General features: G+C 38.2%; 1 protein-coding gene across 4 annotated transcripts in view; it reads right to left on the minus strand.

Annotated features, from left to right (window-relative positions):
- Positions 1-20,888, minus strand: part of LOC122968231 (WD repeat-containing protein 7) — a 110,878-nt gene that overhangs the window by 40,776 nt on the left and 49,214 nt on the right. For all 4 annotated transcript variants that reach the window (XM_044333262.1, XM_044333263.1, XM_044333260.1 and 1 more), the window contains one exon: positions 15,024-15,137. In XM_044333262.1, the coding sequence (XP_044189197.1) occupies positions 15,024-15,137 (114 nt within the window). The remainder of the gene's footprint in view (positions 1-15,023; positions 15,138-20,888) is intronic.

Consider the following 20,888-nt stretch of genomic DNA (forward strand, 5'->3'; position numbering starts at 1 on the left):
GCAGGTAGCATCACTTCCTGTCTGTCTCTACCTGCAGCCTCTCGGCCCATGTGGACGGACTGATTGATTTTTGAAGCCTATCGATCTGCTTCCTTCATGACCGGCAGATCTATTATAATAACATTGTATCTAAATCCTATTTGTTGGCCAACCTGCTCCCGAACATAACCCAATAAACTAAAGAGGGGGACGGACGAGCTCTCCTCTCTGTTCGCCTCCACTCGGCTAAATCTTCATAAAAACCAGGGAGGGATTGGGATAAAAAGGCTTTCTGGCTGAAATGACATTATCCATAAGGGAAGGAATCTATTAAAAAAGGGCAGGATGGTTTAATGCAACAACCTGTGGAGTTCATGCAATCACTGTAAAATATGGACATGTCAGAAAAAAGGACAAAAAGGAAAACATCTCGAGAAAGGCAGGAATACCTCTATAACCTTTAACAAAACCTTTAGTTTCAATAAGATATCACCAAAATGTTTTTATTTTCAAATCATTTTTATTTTGAATTGCATTTCTAATTTTCTATCCTAATATTTGCTTTAATTCTGAGATCAGTTTTGTTTGTAACTCAACATAATTGAAAAGACTTTTTAAAAAGATCAAGACAACTGGTGAGGGTGGAGAGAAAAAAAACAAGGAAGGAGTGAGGGTGCGAGGGAAAGGGAGGGAAAAGAAAAAATGACAATGAATAAAAATGGAAGGAAGGATGGGAGCGGGAGTCGGAGAGAAAAGAGACGAGACGGAAAGGAGGGCAGGCGCAAAAAAAAAGGGACAGGATAATGTAGGGAGGTTGAAGGAAACGATGAGAGAAAAAAAGGTGAATTTTGAAAGATCACTGGATATATTTTGTGTCAAAGCAATGACGAGTTATACACAGTTTATTGTATATAGACTGCTGCTGTTCTGACTGTGAAGAGTTTTGAAAAAGTGAACTCAGTGTTGAGGAATGAGTGAAACAAATAGAAAAAGACTGTAAATTTACACTTGAAATGTTCATTATTTAGTTAATTGTGATCATCATTGAAATATTAACAAATTATTAACAAAATATTAACAACTAATGATTATTTTCATTATTGATTAATTTGTCGATTATTGTCTTGATTAATCGATTCAGCCTTCGATTCGATTTCAGCCTATAAAATGTCAGAAAACAGTCCAACAGTCCACAACCCAAAGATATTCAGTTTACTGTCATAGAGGACTAAAGAAACCAGAAAATATTCACATTTACTAGAGAATTTTTGCTTCTTTTTCTTAAAAAGTGACTCAAAATGATGAATCAATTGTTAAAATAGTTGGTGATTTATTTTCTATCAATCCACTAATCAATGAATCGACTTATCATTGCATCTCTACTGCAGTTATCCTTGAAATTAGGCTGAAATTAGTAACAATATGTTTACAATATATGGAATGATCAAATTTAAAAATAATAAAAAATTCTAATTCTATTTTTGACGAAATTCTGGAAAATTATATCATGATACACTCAGATTATAATATGTATGTATTATATAATACATTCCATTGAAATTTATTAACAAATAATTAGAAATTATTATAAGTATCAGTCATAATTATTGTGTCATAGAATACAATGAATTATCACGCAGCCTTAACTGCAGTATGGGCATATCTAATATATACATAGAGAGAGATGTGTGTACATATATTTATGTTTCCATGATGATAAAAACAGTAAATATCAGTTTGTTTAGTAACCCTGTTGGGGAAATCAAACCAATAACCTTCCCAAACCTCCCCTCTAAAGCTGCAGCCCCACAATCTTCCCATCATGCACCTTGGCTCTGCCTCCATTGGTAATCAATGGGAGACTGGTAAAACCTGATCACCAGGGACTAAGAGAGGGGGATCAATACCAGCAGGAAACTGATGTGAGAACGAAAGGAGGGAGGAGGAGAAAGTGAACGACAGACAGAAAAGTGCTGTGAGAGAAAAGATTCAGTCAAAAAGGTTAAAAAAAAAAAATGAATATACAAGAACTAATGAAGACAAAGAGAAAGCTAACTCTGAACACCGCAGCCTGAAGCCTTGAGACAAAGCTATACATTTCTCTGGATCAAGAAAAAGTTCCATAAAACAAAAGAGAGCTGGTGTTGTGTAAAGAGGGGGGGGGTCGGGGGGTAGACGTTGCCCTTACAGCAAATGTCAGGAGACAGAAAATCTGGGGAAATAATTGAAAACACAATTAAGTTGATAGAGAAAAAAGATTTGAGTCCTGAAATGGTCGCTGCCCTTCCAACCGGCCCGAGTCCATCTGAAGGTTAAGTGTATTTTACTGTCTTAAGACACAGACAGAGGAGCTATCTGCGCTCGCTGGAAACAACGCTTCAATTACACCGTATGAGAGGGGGGGGAGTACGGGGTCATGGGGGGCGCCCGCAAGAGATACCACAAACAAACCGGATACAAGTTTGTGAGACAAGGAGACCAGACAGGAGCAAACTGCTGGTTTTACTGGTCCTTTAACTACATACCCTGTTGAGTTTACATCACTGCTGATCAATTTACAAATCATCAATCAATTTTTAGATTGATTTCCCTCCTTCCAGACAGCCACTGGTTTCCCCAAATACCCTTTGATTTGTACTTCCAGAGAAGATTTGGCCTACATCATGATCTAACACCATATAAGTTTAAAAAACCTCTTCTGACACTATCAAAACATGAGTGTGCTCCATGCTTGGATGCTTCATTTCATGGTATAAGAATTGTTTTTATTTTTCCCATGGGTGAAATAAAGACTTTCATTTAAGATATGAATTGATTTAGGTTTGTATGGACTTAAGGCCTGATCTCACCAGGACTTAACAAAGAAATTATGTGATGAAATCAATAAGATAATGAAATCATTGCAATCAGTGGATTCATTCATAGGGATGAATTTAATCCAACCAAATTTGAAGCATCAAATTCAACTTCGGTGACCTTTGACCTGCAAATTTGCATTGTTGACCAAACGCAAGTCATCAGTACTGACCTTTGAACAGACTTGCTAACTTGCTAACTGACAGTTAGCAATCCTGCTCACTTGGAGAGATTTTACTCCACTTCAGTAACTCTTTAACCAATGAAATAACTTACAGTGCAACCTGTGTGGTGCTCAGATAATAAAGTTCAGAGTGCTATTGTGAATGTCTACCTCTAGCAATGGTAGACAAAAAAGCCAACATGCTGGCTGGCCAGCTGTTTAGCTTGCTAGCTACAATAGTTTACCAACTAGCCCTCTGAATAGTAACTACGTTACCAAGCTTCTGGATCCACATACTATATGTAATGTTTGTTCATTTTGTTACTATGTGGTCATGTAACAATTTGGCGACACTTTCCATTACTATAACATAAACTGGGAGGAACTACTTTTAGCGCTATGGTGGATGCTCTAAAAATGACACTCTCTTCTTACTGCAAATTAAACACTGTAAATGGTTTGATTACAATAGAATTATAAATAAATAATGATAGTATACAAGTTCAAATTTGGACCTCTTATCATAATTTTGACTGTATATCATCATTTCAACTGAAAGAGTCATAATTTAATAAGAATGACTCATAAGTCTTAACATTTCATCTATTTTTTCCTTGTGTACTAAGTTTCAGTATAGTAGGAATGCAGGACAGATGCAGTATAAAAACAGTGACTTCAACCCTGCATCACATTAACTCTGCTCCACTTATTATTATATTACGATTCAGTAATACTGTATGAAGGTATAGATTGGCAATATTGAAAGCCTGGGGTCTTTTTCTTTATCCTCCATTATCAATTATGTGTTTACTTTGCAGTTTAATTTATGATCAGACAGGTTTTTAATACAACCAATATTTTCAGCACTCTGCGGCTGTCAGATTCATGCTGTTAATGAAGCGGTCTGAAAAATGGCTCTGGATGTTAATTTCCCTAATGCAGAGACAGTGGACGGCCTCCATCACACCACTTCTTCATAAAGAAAGAATTATTTTTATTACAGCCACCACAGCTTAGTCACACTCTCCTCTCGCTCACAGATGAATCAAAGCCTTCTGACAGAATTAGATTTCAACCTCAGCAAATGAAAAGCATCACAACTTAGAATGAGAGGGGAAAGAAAATGGCGGTCCCAACAGACAGACAGAGAGGACAGTGGGGCAGGTGAGAACTATGGAAGGTGATAATGGACAAAAAAAAGTAACATCTTACAGAACAATTACTGAAGAAAATGAGGAATGAAAGACATACAGTGTAATTTGATAGATATTTCAATGCTGGCTTTGTTACATAAATGCATCAATTACAACCAGAAATGAAAAATGAAATCCTTCATATCAAATACTTCAGCATGGATGAGTAGGTATCACTATTACTATGTTCATGTACTTATTCATATTTCTATTATATGTTTTTATGAAGCTTGTAAGCTGCTTTTTTAAGAAGGTAAGTGGAACATTATAGCCATAACACTGAAAATACTGTTGTGTAGGTTTTAAATTAAAGGTATTAAAAGCAAAACTAATAAACTGTTTTGTATCAAGAAGACAAATTCTTGAAGAAGGTATTGATATGGAAAAGTTTATGTACTTTTTTTCCTACATTAAGTTGTTTCAGGGAATAGACCTGTCAGAACTAGTACTTGAAGTAAAAAGTGGATTAATAACCAATTAGAACTGTTGAGCAATTGTGACATCAAGTTAAAAAACCTGTCTCATAGAAATGATGATTATGTACCACTGAATGATTTCTCCAAATACATTTTTTTTAAAAAATCTGCCTGAAAAGTACCATGAAAAGGTTAATCATCATTTAGTTGCAAACAAAAAAAATGCTTTGGCAGTGATCAGTTTGCAGATAAGTTTGCACTTTGCAGATATGTTCATTAAAAACCCAATCTGTTCCAATCTGTTTGCTGTTGCAATTTAGCAGTATATAAACATAATGTTTAGCTTTTGTTGCAGTGTGTTAGTTTCCACACTTCACCAAAGCCTTCTCCATGCATCTCTCTAGTAGATATACAGTATATGGTCTGTAAGCCTCCATTGGTTACAAACCATGACTAAGTGTTGAGTGTTGAGACGACCTATAAAAAAAGATTTTTCACTTTTTAAATTTGGTGAACATTTCTAACCCTTAATCAGTTTGAATGTTGAACCAATTGTTTTGGAATACATTTATATCAGATCCTATGTCTAGCAATCACCAAAGTTATATCAAATACCAAGGTTATAGATGCATTTACATTGCTAATTTACTCCTTTGTTTACTACTGTGTTCTTTGAATATTTTAATGAACAGACATTATTCAAATATTAGGGTGGGACTTTTCACAACAGTACTTCCAAATGTATTTCAATCAAAATCACAGTACCCTTTGGGATTTTCAAAGAGTCTAATTCTCTGTTTTGAAAAAAAGGAATCTGAGCAATGTTATGTTTTATAACAGATTGGTTGAGGAGAAGAACCATCTTTTATAGAAAAATGTCAAGGAATGTTACTTTAAAAGATTGAAAAAAACTGAAAGCTTGATGACAGCTGTATAGTTTGTTGTGTTGAGCCTCAAGTATCGGATCAATTCAAGATGTCTGCCTGTTAATCCGAACTGATTACACACAACAAGCAGATCTCTGTGGTGAACAGACAAATTATCTGAGAACATTTGAACTCAACATTTTCCTGAAGTGAATCACTGCTAAATTTAAAGTAGAGGAAACTCAAAGGAGGAGAATGAGTGAATGTAACATAATGGGCGAGACAGAAACACTGATAGATTAACTATGAGCTTGCTTCTCATAAAAAGGAGTTCTTAGCTCCTTTTCAGTTCAAGTTTACATAGATGTAAGCCCTGAGAACCTATTTTCTAAATCATCCTCTTACTATGAATAGTAGTTCTACATGACCAAACTATTTTCTCCCAACGTTATCAAAGTTTTGGATAGATTTTTGCATTTCTGTTTTTGTCAGATGGTGGGGCTCTGCTGGAAATAAGTGATGTCACATAATTGTGAGCACCAATCAGAATTTACCAACAATTAAATACAAATCTGATGATAGTTGTGAGGTTGTTGGCTTGTGTTGCCAGCACAGTCAGTCGAATCTGATCAAACCAGTTTTTCACTGTTAAATTATTAATAATAACTACAGATGATTTTCTGCCAACTTTAATGATGGTGTTTATTAGATAATGAATATTTAATTTTATAAAGATATGAAAGATTTGAAAGCAAGTTTTCAGGGGCTTTAAGATCTCATCAATAAAACAATAAAATCTCTCACTCACTGTGTCAGAATTGGAATGACACACATTTACATGTTATGGCTCGAGGTTGATGTACCACTGTGTCTCCTGTCTCTCTTGCTCTCTTCATCTCATTTCCATATAAGCCGATTAGAGTGTGTTTTCTACTTTATGCAGAGTGTGTGATCAGTGGAGGATCTGAGTTTCTAAGGTGAAAACTGAGTTTCATCCTGATCAATGTGACCAGTATTAAGACCTGAATCTGCCCACAGGCCTGAAAAGTCCACATCAAAACAGCACAAGGACTCACTCTGACTGTCTGACTGTCAGTCGCAACATTGTATTTTAAATCCTGAGTTCACCTGTACCTCAATTTCCATCACTGATACATCTTAACACCACCCATCTCTCCTTGTGTTATCCCCCTAATGGTTCGGTGCCTGCCGTTGCTATTACACAGAATGGTAAACTTTGGTAGTGTGCGTTAGAGTCAAGTCAGTTTGACACTTTGTGCAACACAGACTGAGATATGGACTCTTTCTCACATACGAACACGCACTAATTTTTTAAAAAATTTCATACAGTTCTTGTCTGGTCAAAAAGCAATCTTGTGTTGGTGAATAATGACCATAACGACTTCTTTATTTTGACTTAATTGGCTTTAATTACTTCATAACTTTGGCTGGCACCTCAGAAAAATCAAAAAACAATAACAATACAGTCAAAGCATCACAGTGTGAACTGTCTGTGACAGACTGTGACTGTTGTCTGTGACTGGGAAAATTCAGCAGCCAATCAGCTTGCTTTTAAACCAGTTAGCAAAAATGCCAGTCAATCAGCCAGTCACAACACTGTAATTCAATCAGTTAGTAATCAAACAGCCAATCAGGCATTCTGGACAGTCACCAAGAAAACCAGTTGGTAAGTCAGTCAGTCATTTCCATTCCTCTCCATGACTCTGTCTACATCCATGGTCAGACCATGAGCAGGCTGTAAGACACACACACACACACACACACACACACACACACACACACACACTTACTCAACCCCAAGGCCAGCGCTTTATCTCTGTGACACATTCATAAACCCTCGCACACACACAATCACACACACTTTGCCCATCCCCCCTTCATGTGCACGTTATCACACTGTCCATTCAACCATAAGACAGGTGTGTGTGTGTGTGTGAGAGAGAGAGAGACAGAGAGAGAGAGAGAGAGACAGAGAGAATGTGAGTGTCATACTGTGATCAGATGTGATAGGAGAGGAACAAAAAAGTGATATTGCAAGAAGAAAAACTTATAAATAATGGATTTGTCACTATTATTATTCTTTGTCTTACTTCTATTTGGAGGATAATTATGTCTTACAATTTGGTTACTATAGTTATGTCCATAATGATTTGGGGGATGTAAACAGGTAGTATAATGTGCCATGGATTCAGTGATTTATGCTTTGGGCTACAATGAATTTTTTTTGCCTTAATCTGTTTATATTTTGGTGAATTTGCACCATAAAAAATATGCAGGATTAGCAATTAGCAGTTAATGTTTGCACCCACAACTATCACTGGACTACGTTGTTACAGAAATTTTAAAAACTTGATAATCCTCAGGAAAATTCTGGAGTTATTAGGAACAAAACATATTATACTATACTGTAATATATTATACCAAAACACACCATACTACAAAATACCAAAGCATATTGTATTAAAACTATACTAAAACACACACTACACCATACTATGCATTACCAAAACATATTACACTATACTATACTAAAACCCAAATGCCATATCACACCATACTACACTACAACATTCAATACTATGCCACACTATACTGCACCATAGCATACTACACCGTTCTGTACTGTGCTGTTTCTGTACCAAAGACACCAGAAATAACATTCCAGTACATTTATAATGTTTGGACAATAACTTCACTCTTCTGTCTGTAATATAATAATATTCCCATACACCAGCTGGGTCCCTCACTGTGTAAAACATCAGAAACCCAATCATCAGAAACAATCAAGAGCGTTCAGAGTCGCAGATCTGAACATTCATCTCTCCGTAAGTTCAATCTGTTCTGAAGAGAAATGTGATCTGACCCAAACGACCTCCAGGCTCTGATATTAGATTAGCCGGGGAGGCTAGCGTTTCAGCTAACCAAATCACAACTGGACTAATGACACCAAGAGGTGAGGGTCAGCCTGACCTTTGACCTCTGACCTTTATCTGTGCTGCTGTGGACCCCTCATAACGGATAAGGGATGAGAGAGGGAAGCAGAGGAAGGAAAGAGCTGAGAAAGAAATTTTCCTTTTCATTAATTTCCTACATCACTACTTTCTTTCCTTCCTCCCGTCTAACAGGAAGAGGAACTGACGTATAATTAAAAACAATAGTACTGCATGATTGACTTCATTATGTGTAATTATCACATTTTTATTTAACTGAGTGTATTTTATTAGACATCAGTAAATCTGTTAATTAATTTGTCCTGTAAATATAAACAAAAATCTATAAATTTTAAGTATATTCATCATCATATTGTGAAGATACACTGAGCATTACAGGTATCCATCTGCAGTTGAAGTTTGCATCTTGTTAATGCATCAGCTGATGACGTCTGCAGGACTCCTGAAGGAGACAAAATGCCTGCCAGCACAGAGAAAATGGGCGTGTGTGTATATTTCTGTGTGTGAGAGAGGGGGTGATGAGGCTGTGTCCAGCAGGGACCTTTGACCTCCCTAGGGTCACCCCCCCTCCATCACAGGCAGAGATGAGATGCTCTCTCAGTTTGTGGAGGCAGTCTTCCCTCTAGTGTAGGACCACATTACTGTCTCACACCAATATGATCAGGTTTCAATGCGGCTGCAGATATTTTGTATTAAAGTACACTGCAGTGACTGATGTTTTTGCCTGAACAACACTCCAAAACACACAAAATACAAACAAATCCAAAGAATCGAAAGATATTCAATAGACAATATTATAAAATAGAGAAGCCAGAAATTCTTGCATTTGGGAAGCTTGGATCAGAAAATGTTTGAGATTTTTACTTTATAAATGACTTAAGTGATTGATTACAAAAAAATCTGTTAATTTGCTGTTGATACATTAATCGTTTACTTGTTTCAGTGCTAGTATTTTACAAGTACAGACATTGATCACCAGTTGTTCCTGCCCGTGATAAACAAGACAAAGCTGCAGTCACTCAGGAATCTTCCACTGCCCTGGATGGATGGACCTCAAGGGCTACAGAGAGCTACATTACTATATAAAACTTGAAAATACCAGAAGTCTTGACTTTTGTTACAATGATATATCATCAGGACTAGGTTATACTAGAAAAGTTTGTATGACGAAAAGTGTTTATAGCTTTCATTTAAATACGGGGATAACAGAGCACATTTTCAGTCAGTCTTTCCTGGAAAACATTTATAGTGTTGCACTTGGTTGTACACATGCGAAATAGCTGTGTAAACAATGAAATAAGAGAGTTCAAGTTCAGATCCTGCTTACTTTCTTACTTCCACACATCTGGCTGATCACTAAGTGGCACTTTAGAAAGTTACAGAAATTGCCGCGGTTACAGAAATGGACGCATTCCAGTGTGAGAAAGTGGTAAGCACTTCTGATGAAGTGTGCAGGCATCTTTACTGACATTTATGTTTGTTGTTCTTATCGTCCTTATCTTATTGACCATATGCCAACAATGAGTTACCACTAAATATTTATATTTTTCCATAATAAATGACAAAAATGTTGTTTTACCTGCTGTACTGAAAACATACTGAAGGGTTTTTTTGTATTGTTACACTCCCACTCATCATAAATCATGTCTGTAAACTGTAATACACTGAATTACTCTTTATTGTTTGTCTGATTCTGAGTATTTCTCACTTTACTTATCAGTTTGTTTTTATTCAATGCACTATACATCAGTAGTGTTTTACATTTATTCACCGTATGTATTATTTACTTTACTTTCTTTGTGTTGTGTTGTGTTTCCGTCAAATGTCATGCCAATAGAGATCCAATGAACTAAAGTAAGAGTGTGTGTGTGTGTGTGTGAGTGAAAAAGAGAGAGAAAGAGAAACAGAGAGATGTGTGTGTATGTAGGAGGAGGGTGCTATGGATCCTAATGACATCCCCTGACACTGCTAGGGACATAATTACAGCACACACACACACAGGTTTGTGTTTGTGTGTATGTGTGTTTGAGAGAGAGAGCTCTGGTCTGGGAGGTTTTGCAGCTGTGGCACCGAGCAACAACTGTTGTCACCTGCACATCCTGAACTCTGTGTGTGTGTGTGTGTGTGTTTGAGAGAGAGATGAGGGGAGACAGTAGACTAAGGTGATGGGTCTATCGCTGTGGTAACAGCCTGAAGCCAAGTGAATGTATGGCTGTTGACATCTCTTTTTTCCTTTGTTTCCTCTTTTGATTCCTCTCCTCATTCCCTCTTCTCTTCTCCTTGCCCCCCACCCCCACCCCACCCCCCTCCCCCCTTTCTTCTCTTCTCCTCTTTCCTCTCTTTTCTTCCCCTCCACCTTTCTCCAGTCCACTCCTGCTATGTTTTTCCCTCCTCTTCCTTCCCTCCTCATTTTTTGGTTTTCCTCACCTTCCCTTACCCTTTCTCTTTTTTTCTATAGAGAGTAGAACAATTACAGCAACCAGCAACTCCTTCCATGTACATATGACACGAGTGTTGTATTAATATAGACTTGAAAAAGTCTGAAACTATCCTTTAACTGAGCTGTAATGTGATTATCCGATGAGCTCGACTGCTGAGCACAGCTGTCAGGCGTCACACTTCCTCTCTGACAGCATCTCAGTCTGTCTCTCTGTGTCTTTTGTTTCTCTTTTGATTTGTTTCATTTGTTGATCAGAAAAGATTTTTTTTAAAAAATGTCCATCACAAATTCCCAGAGCCCAAGGTGACATCCTCAAATTACCTCTTGTGACTCAGTCCACAATCCAAGGATATTTCATTTAGTGACACAAAACACAAACAAGCAGCAAATCCTCATATTTGAGAAGCTGCGACCAGAAAATGTTTCACTTTTTTTCTTGATAAATGACCTCAAATGATTCACTGATTATGAAAACTGTATATTAACTTTCTGTTGATCAACTAATCAATCAACTTTTTGTCTCAGTAATTCTTACTTTAGTTAAATGTTGCATGAGGCAGTGTTGACTGATTCAATGCCTTGGAGAAATCCTGCGTGGTGATGATACTATTTTGATTTTATTTATTAATCTGTTAAGCCAATTATCAATCAATTTGTCAAATATTCTCTGGCTCCAGCTTCTCTGGTGTGAAGATTTGCTGTTTTTCTCTGTTTTATATCACTGTAAACTGAATGTCTTTGGTTTTGGAGTGTTGGTCAGACAAAACAAGACATTTTTCACCATCTTCTTGCATTTTATAAGCTAAACTATTATTTGTTTAATCAAAAAAAAAAAAATTATAGATTAAATTGATAAAGAAAATAATTGTTGAAAGTTCTGACTTTGTTGTTAACACATCTCTAATTGAAATAATGTTTCTTCGTCTACAAATTGAGATACAAACAGAAATGTTTTCCACTACAATACATTCTCGTTTGTGATTTTTTTTAATGGATTGAACAGGAGGAGTTCACACAATACCGAGAGGAGAGAAGGAAGTGAAACGAAGAGGGAGAGCAGAAGTTTTTAAACTCAATGCGGTTTTTTCCTCCACAGTAGATAAGATTCAGACTCTGCTGTGTTTGAGGCGTCTGCTAACAGATTTAATACTGCAGAGACGGAATGAAAAAAAACACTGCTGTCAATAGGAGAAAAATGAGCTGTGAGAAATGATAAATTGTCAGACACGTCTGAGATATTGACTGGTCTGAGAGAGGGGTGAAGGGAGGAGGAAGGAAGGACGCTGTGTGGGTGGAAGTCACAGTAAGAGACTCGTACAGCCATTTTTTAAGGATATAATAATTTTGGTCATTTTACTCTGTTGTAAATGTACAATTTAAAGGTGCAGTGTGTAGAATTTAGTGACATCTAGCAGAACAGACTTGGCAGAAATGGAATATAATATTCATAAGTATGATTTAATTAGTGTATAATGACCTGAAAATAAGACTCATTGTGTTTTTATTACCTTAGAATGAGTCTTTTATATCTACACAGCGAGCAGGTCCTCTTCCACAGGCCATGTTTCTACAGTAGCCCAGAACATACAAACCAAACACTGGCTCTAGAGAGGACCTATGGCGTTTGTATGGCAAGTTTCGCGGCCACCGTAGTTTCTCCTTCACGCTTTGCAGGGGAGGGGGAGGGGTGTTCAGTTGGTTGCAATCTGCAACCTCCCCACTAGATGTCACTAAATCCTGCACACTGGTCCTTTAAAAAAAAGGCTTTTTGTGTGAGTGGAGTCACAAGCTACTAGAGAAGATCCACCAGGCTGATCAACCAGTCGGTCTGTCACAACTAAGCATCCGAGGAAATGTGACAAAAGATAAATGGACTGGAAAAGTGTGTGTGTGTGTGTGTGTGTGGTTTCTACCTGTGCTGCAGGTGTCAGTCGTTTCCTGGGGAGAAGTGCTTCTCACCTTTCTGTGTGAGTGTATGTGTGTTTAAGAGATAGATAGAGAGAGAAAGAGAGAGAGAGAGAGAGACTGTGTGTGTGTGTGTGTGTGTAAGAAAGGGAGCATGTGTGCACACTAAACACCAAACTGCTTTTAACACCATGCAGGTCACAGTACATTGGCATTACACGTGGGCTGTGTGGCATCAAAAAGAAACCCCCCCCCCCTCACACACACAACACACACACACACACACACACACACTATGCTAAACCTACATTCATAGTCACCAGAGCAAAACACCTGAATTCATCAGCACATAAATGATAAATGACTCTTTAATATTTTTTATATCAAACCAGATGAGGCTCCACAGGTCACTGGGGAAAATAATCCCTTCATTTTATACCAAGAATACCCTTAAAGAGCAAGTACATCCTCTGGTAGGACCCTCCCTTCCAGCAGGAGTAGGGAAGGGAGGGACTACAATTATTTCTGTAGTTTTTTTGTAACAGAATGACAGAATGTCTTCCTTTATCACACAAAAAAAAATCAAAGATGTGGTTTCTGTAAATAATTCCTTGTGTGGCTTCTGAAAATATAACAAAATGTAATGGGTGAAAATGATACATAGAGCACAGCCAGTATTTGGTTGCACGTCCCTCAGCTGTGTTCACTTCAATCAGCTGCTTTTTGTAGCCATTAATGAGCTCCTGGCAGAATTTTGGTTGAATATTTGACCACTCACCGTGGAAGAATTTGGTTCAACCAAATTTGCTTTGTTTGTTTTCAAGGCAGTCTACATATTTGAGATGAAGACGTTGGGAAGGTCATTCTAAAAGCTTAAAGATCCCATAAAGACATGTTTTAAGATGTATATAAAATACTGCTTTGAATAATCATTTGTCTGATATGTTTCTTCCACAAACAAGTCCAATCTTGTTAAAATCCTTAAAATGACATCTGCTCCTTCCCCCTCATTAAAAAATCCAGAATCTGTAAATGCATAAATATATTTCATTTCTGAAGTTTTCTGATGGACACAAAATGTCTCATTTCCCGAAAAGTCCATTCTTAGTACATGTCCACTGGAGGCTTCAAGTTTCCACATTATATACACAATTGTTTGCACTGATGATCTTGGGACTTAAAGTTGCTTTGAGATTGGCCCCAAGTGACATTCCTGATTTGTGTAAATCTATTATGTGGTGTACTGAGCTCTTTGGACCTTTCCATTGTGATATTAGTGGCTCAATCTAATGTGTGCAGTCAAGCACGTCCTATTTATAACCAGCGTAGATAAGATACCAGTAAATCACTACCACTGATGGGAAGTCAAGAGGCAATCTCATAAGATATTTATTTATTTGTTTATTTATTCATTTATATATTTTTGAATTTCTATTATATTTCTTTGATATTCTGTGGATTTCTATGCATATTTTAACCTATCAGATTTCCATAAGATCCATAGTAAATGTATAAATAAAGTCAAGCCAAGTCACATATATTTATAGAGCACATTTAAAAACAACGTTGACCAAAGTGCTGCACAGAATATAATCAGGTATGTACATTTATTTACTGTACAATAAGTCCAGATTTCCCAATCATTCAGTCACAGAAAGAGAACAGTTCCAAAAATGGTTGAAATCCCCAAACTACCTTGACTTAATGTCCCTTACAAGTGTGTGTAAACTTTTGACCTCAACTTAAGCCCCTTTGAGAGAGTCTCTGTGTGGGTACCTGTGTTGCAGCCGAGCAGGCAGTTAGTTTCTTTGGTAAATGCCAGTGTGTTGTCATCGATGTTGGAATCAGACATGATATTTGATCACTGTGGCAGGTTAGGTGATCATACAGTCATATATTGCTTCCGTGACTTGGCTGAGAGACATGACAGACTAAATGTTGGACCTTGACCAACAATAACTCGCCATCTATCCCAACTTGTGTGATGTACATCACTATGCTGACCTTCCTATAATGACAATTACTCATCAAGACTAGACCCAGTTGTACCAATTCATATATGGGGTCTGACATCACACGTCTTAATATCAAATATCTAATTTATAGGAATAATTAAGAAAAATGTGTTCGAAAGTCGAAATTCCAGAACAAAAAAGTTGCACCTGCTCAGTCTTAACAAAAAAATCCAACAATTTAATGAGGCTTTTTTTTAATATTGTATTTTTGTCCCTACCTGCAGTGATGTCGTCATCCGTGACGTCTATTTCCTCCTCAGGAGCCTTGGTTTCTATTGGCTGAACCTCAGGAGGGGGAGGGGCTGGAGGGGAGGGTTCAGTGGTCGTCCCGGCTAAAGAGAGAGAGAGAGAGAGAGAGAGACAAATATTTTAGTTAATATTAAATATCAGCCTGTATTGTCACAGGAAACACGCCGAGCACCAGGATTAGCGGTAATCATGTTATAGTGTGTGTGTGTTATTAGCTCATCACACCAGGTTTTTGCGTTGATCCTGATTATCAGGCTAACTGCCCCGGTTAAGTAGCTAATAAAGGTTTATTGGGCCTCCTTGTTATCTGGAGAATTAATGGAAATACACACACACACATGCACAGCTGCCCTCTCTATATTTAGTGTTTTCATTTAGCCCTTATCTCTCCATTGCCAATTAAGAGTGGCTTTTCATTAGCAGCCAGGCTAATGAATGATGCTGTGCTAATGAATGAAGCAACTAAAGGTAACAGAGCCGATGCTGGGCTAATCTCTGGGAAAACAGCCTAATTAATGAATTACACACATGTGTGCACACACTCCCATGCTCCCTCATTACAGTCTTTCTCTGTGCATGAAAACAACAAGCAGCCCAAAAAAGCTCAAACAAAAACAACAAAAAAAAGGAAAATTATATAATTTGGGTAAAAAAAAATCCACAAAGATAGCAATAATAATACAAACATCACATGAGTTCATAAGGGTAGCCAATAAAAAAAAAATGTAATTACACTGTGTAATTACATTGATTAATCCCGGTTAACATTGTGCTTCATGTTCCAATTAACCTGTTCACACACACTGCTGACAGCTCAACATAATGACTCTGCACTGCTCTCTATCACTCTCTCTCTCTCTATTTTCTCTTTCTCTCTCTTTCACACACTCACTCACTCACTCACTCACACACACTGACAGAGGGCTGATACACAGCCAGGTTGTTGATTATCCGTCTCATACGTTAAGTTGATAAAAACTTAATTGGACTTAATTAAAACATAATTGATGATACGCTTTGATTGGATGAAAAGCCCAACTGATGTTTCTGCATAAACAAAGCTCTCTCTCTCTCTCTCTCTCTCTCTCTACGTTCAGTTTTAGTTTACATGAAACACAACAGTGTTTAGTGCCGAAGCAAAACAACAGAATATGAAAGAAAAATCAATTGTACTATAGATGCATTCCAGATGTCACTGTGTTCACTCAGTCTGTATCTTGTCCTGTCAGCTTTATTTGTCCAGTCCAAAATCATAAGTTAGGAAGGGCAGACATGCAATAGGCTAAATGTCATATATACAGAAGTACCAATAGCAGAATGACAATGCAGAGGATCAGAATTATAACAACAAAGAACTGCTACAGCTACATGGTATCAAAATTATAATCTACCATCTATACATGTACAAACAAAACATGGTTTATACATGCCATCATGTGATACTATTTAAGGTGAGCATTCTTTCTGCAACAGCACTTTAATATATGTAAATTCAGTAATTATCCCTCTATATGCAGTGTATGCCATTCCCATGATGGATTCAGATACTACTTGAGCACAAAGGGTTCACAGGAAAACGATGCATGCATGTAATTTTATCTTATTTATGTCAGCCTCACTGTTTCCTCGCTTTAAACAGTGCAAGGGCTGAATTAAGTTACTGCTAAAGCAAACGGAACATCCTGCAGCAGCGGATTCACGTTGAAAGCATTCAACTGGCTAAACAGGGCGGCTTTTATTGTAAAGCAGCCACACAGGAACAAACAAAATGTGTCCAAAAAAACAAAACAAGGCATTTTCGGCATTTTTTTTTTTTTTTTCCATCAGTGGATCATTTTAAATTTTTGTGAGGGAGTAATGAAACAAGAAGCAGCAGCTACTGTGAGCTGTGAGACAAAAGAGCTGCAGGCTGCACACCTGCAACTCCTCAGCGAGGTAACAAACTTTACTGTGACATACTGTTACACTGTGTGCAGCAGATTGCAGTTAAGTTTGTTTTGCTGCACTGTAAACAGCTACACCAGTTTCTGTTGCTGTTCAACAAAACAGTGTTAAATAACATTAATCTACATTTACTGTTACCATGGTAATCGCAGGTGTCGCCAAATCAACAAGGACGGAAACCTAACAGGATGTGAGTGCACGTCTTAGATCTCAAAATTAGCCATTTTGACAAGAACCTGGATTAGGTTAAATGTTTACATTAATTAAATTCTTTCATTCTACAATAATAGTTGCAAATAAACTATGGTTACGGTATGGTTAGGCAACTAAACACTTGGTTAAGGTTAAGAAAAGACTGTGGTTAGGGTTAAAAAAACAAACAAACAAAGAAAAACATTAATTGCAGGTCTGTGACAGAACGCTAGCTCTGGTTCCCTGCATGAGAGTTGCACGAGCTACACTCCCATCCCTCCGCTCCCTTACTTTACACCTGCCTACTTAAAGACACTGGCCAGGCCTATAATCTATAACTCAACTGTCCCGCTCGAGGGGGAATGAGTAAGAGATACAGGAGCCGAGGAAGGGAAAGGAAGAGATGGAGCTCGGTGGAAAAGGGGTGGATGACAGGGTGGAGTGGAGGAGGGGGAGGGGAAGGAGGCGTTCTGCCCTGCTCCAAGGTCAAGCTTGTCATGTCAGCCATGACACATAGCTCCCAGCATGCCTTGTTAACCTCCAGGACCTCCTCCTCCTCCTTCCTCCTCCTCCTCCTCCTCCTCTCCTCTTTCTGTTGCTCTCTCTCCTCCTCTGCTTAAAACACACACTTCCTTCCCACTTCTTCTTCTTCATTTTAGGAATTTGGTTCTTTTCAGTGCTTTTTTGCTCAGTAAATTTAAGAATTGATAAGAATTGATTAAAGATTGATATGATGATGGACGGGCCATTTTTATTTCATGTTTTTTTATATAAGATGATGTGGGCCACTTTTCTTTTTAGCATTTGTATTATTTATTCTTGTATTATTTTCCAGTTATTCCTGTTTAGATTTTCACCATTTAGACACACGTGTTTTAGATATTTATCCCGTATTTTCTAGCAGGAAAACCTCCTACCAATTTAATGTCTGCTATTTCTATTACGTTTTTATTTATAATCAATTTTCCACCTCAACTTCACCTCCATCCACCCAGCAAAGAGGGAGGGAAGGAAATAAAAAGAGGAAAGGAAGGAGGGAAGGGGTAGGAAAGATGAAGAGGAGAGAGGAAAAAAAGACTAAAAAACAAAGAAAAAAAACAAAACTGGTGAATACAGAGCAAGAATAGTGAATAGGAGGAAGAGAAGAAGGAGAAAGAGCAGGAAAGGTGAAGAGGAGGCAGTGAATAAAAAGGACAAGAAGAGGAAGAGGAGCAGAGGTGATGAAGGGACAGATGTTAAAAAGAAAAAAGGTGAGGAAGAGGAGGTGAAGCTTGAGCAGCAGCAGGTTGATGAGGGGAAAAAAATAGACAGGACTGGACGATCGAGGTCAACTAAAAGCAGAGGAGAGAGAAAGGAAATGGTGACTGCTGTTGAATGATCAAAGAAACAGCTGCCTCACACACACACACACACACACACACACACAGTTTGACCCTTAAAACTGTGTGTGTTCATGTGTGTTTGAGTGAGAACAATGATAGAGGCTTTGTTTAATCAAGTGTGTGGGAATATGAGTGTGTTGAGGTTGACTCTTCCTCCCCGCCCAGGCTTGCACACTCTCTCCTGGGCTTCCACCGCTCCCGCTCCCTCTCCCTCCTGCAGCTCCGGAAGTCTTCCACCCCAAAGATTAAAGCTTCACGCTCATGTTTAATTGTCTGTTCGTACTTCTGTGCAGCTTGTCTGGCTAGCGGGGGCCGCCAGAGATGATCGCTGCACCTGGCTGTTTGCAAAGAAATTGTGCTGTGTTGACTGATTGGTGAGCTTTAGAGAAGTTGGTAGGTGTATTTTTTTTAACTTTGGACAGTCAGGCTAGCTGTTTCCTCCTGCTTCCAGTTTTTACGCTAAGCTAGGCTAACCACGTCCTGACTCCAGCGGTATCGATCCTCTTATCTCATTCTAAAGAAAGTGAATACACGCATTTTCCAAAAACGTCGAACTGTTCCTTTAAGGTGAAAAACAGATAATTAGATACACAGCAGTGATGATGGAGTTGGTGTGGACAGTTTCTATATATCCCTGTCTCCCTCTGAGTGCCGGTTAACAACTCCAGCTCACCCTGTTTCCTTTGTGTTAAAACCTTTTAAACACTTCCAGGAGAGCTGAAAGGTCAGCCATGGCCACTGCTGTTTGTGTGTGTGTGTGTGTGTGTGTGTGTGTCTGTGTGTTGTCTGGTCGGCCCCATGCTGCGACAGTGAGGCTCTGTCACTGCCTCGGTGACATTTTCCTCTCCACTAAAAGCTAATGGATAAATACAGGTGTATTCCCCTCCAACGCCAACCACTCTGGTGCTGAAGAGGAGGAGTTGAGAGAGAGAGAGAGAGACGCTCAAAAGGACTATTAGATGTGGCAACAGTGTCAAATAAGACCAATCACTCCACTTATGTTACACTCATCCCATGTGGAGTGTGTGACACGTGTTGTACAGTACAGTATATTATGACAATGTTATGTTTATTTTACACTGAAAAACCAAAAAGCTGCGACTGACTTTGATATGGAAGTTTTAATATTGAACTCAAACAGATCTCTTCTACCTTCATTCTTTCTCTGCTCATGTTTTCATCTCTCCCCGTCTTCCTCCAGACAGCTGGAGGACTCACTTAACTCACTTAAACTCTGTGCAGACTGAAAAGAGTGACACACCAACAAATAAATACAGGGAGCAGAGTGAGGTCCACTCTGACAGAATTGAATTTCTCCCAAACAGCTCACACACTAAACAAACAAAAAAAAACCATTCAAAAAGGTCTCTTTGAAAAGTGCTAAGATTTCTTTAAGATGCTGCTGCAGGACTCAAACCAGGTCCACACATTTAGACCATGTCCATGCACATTTTATAAACACCTTTTCTCTCAGTTTTAGCCTTCCATTCACACCTTCTTAAAATAGCTGTTTAACATTTACTTTGCAGTTATTTCTCTAAAGTGTGAATCTGTGGTATTTATTCAGCCTTCACCAGGCCCCCAATTTAGAAACCACTGCACTAACGCTACATTTTACTCTTTGAGACTAAGGTGTATTTTCATTGCTTTAGTGTTATATAAAACTGTCCATAATGTAAGTTTTTTGAGGACATTATTTGACAGTCACACATTAGAGAGAGACAGGAAACATGGGGAGAGAGAGGGGTATGCAACAGAAGTCCCAAGCTGTAATTGATTGAATGAATGGACTTTGCAGTGTTGTGTTAAGCATTTTAATTATTGTGGCGTTTTAGATGCATTTTTCAGTCACTTCATATGCGTTTGATAGAACTGATGCACTTCTATTTTAAACAACACAGCTGTCTACACTGGCTGCGTAACAGCTCATGTTATACAGGCGTAAACATGACCCAAAACGTATTTTAACGCCTCAAGTCTAATTTTCCTATGTTTTACCATCATAACGACAGTAATTGCATGTAAGGCTCTGAGCACCGCCAAAACGGAGGTGACCTACTCAACGATGTGCCTGAAGGCATCCTGTATAGATACAGACGGAGGACCAAAGTTGCTGCTGCTGCTGCTCACGCTACACCTCCTGTGTAGACATGGTGTTGTGCTACAAGGTCACCCAATATGACTCGACTTTTCTCTGGGGTGCTCGGTGAAGTGGAATCTCCACAGGCTGTGGTTAAAATCACACAAATTTCCTGTTGTGCATATGTTGTGAACTTATAAACTACTATATATCTCTCATGATCAACATGGATTAAT

Source organism: Thunnus albacares, chromosome 18 (genome assembly GCF_914725855.1).
Source record: "Thunnus albacares chromosome 18, fThuAlb1.1, whole genome shotgun sequence".
NCBI classification, from domain to species: Eukaryota; Metazoa; Chordata; class Actinopteri; order Scombriformes; family Scombridae; genus Thunnus; species Thunnus albacares.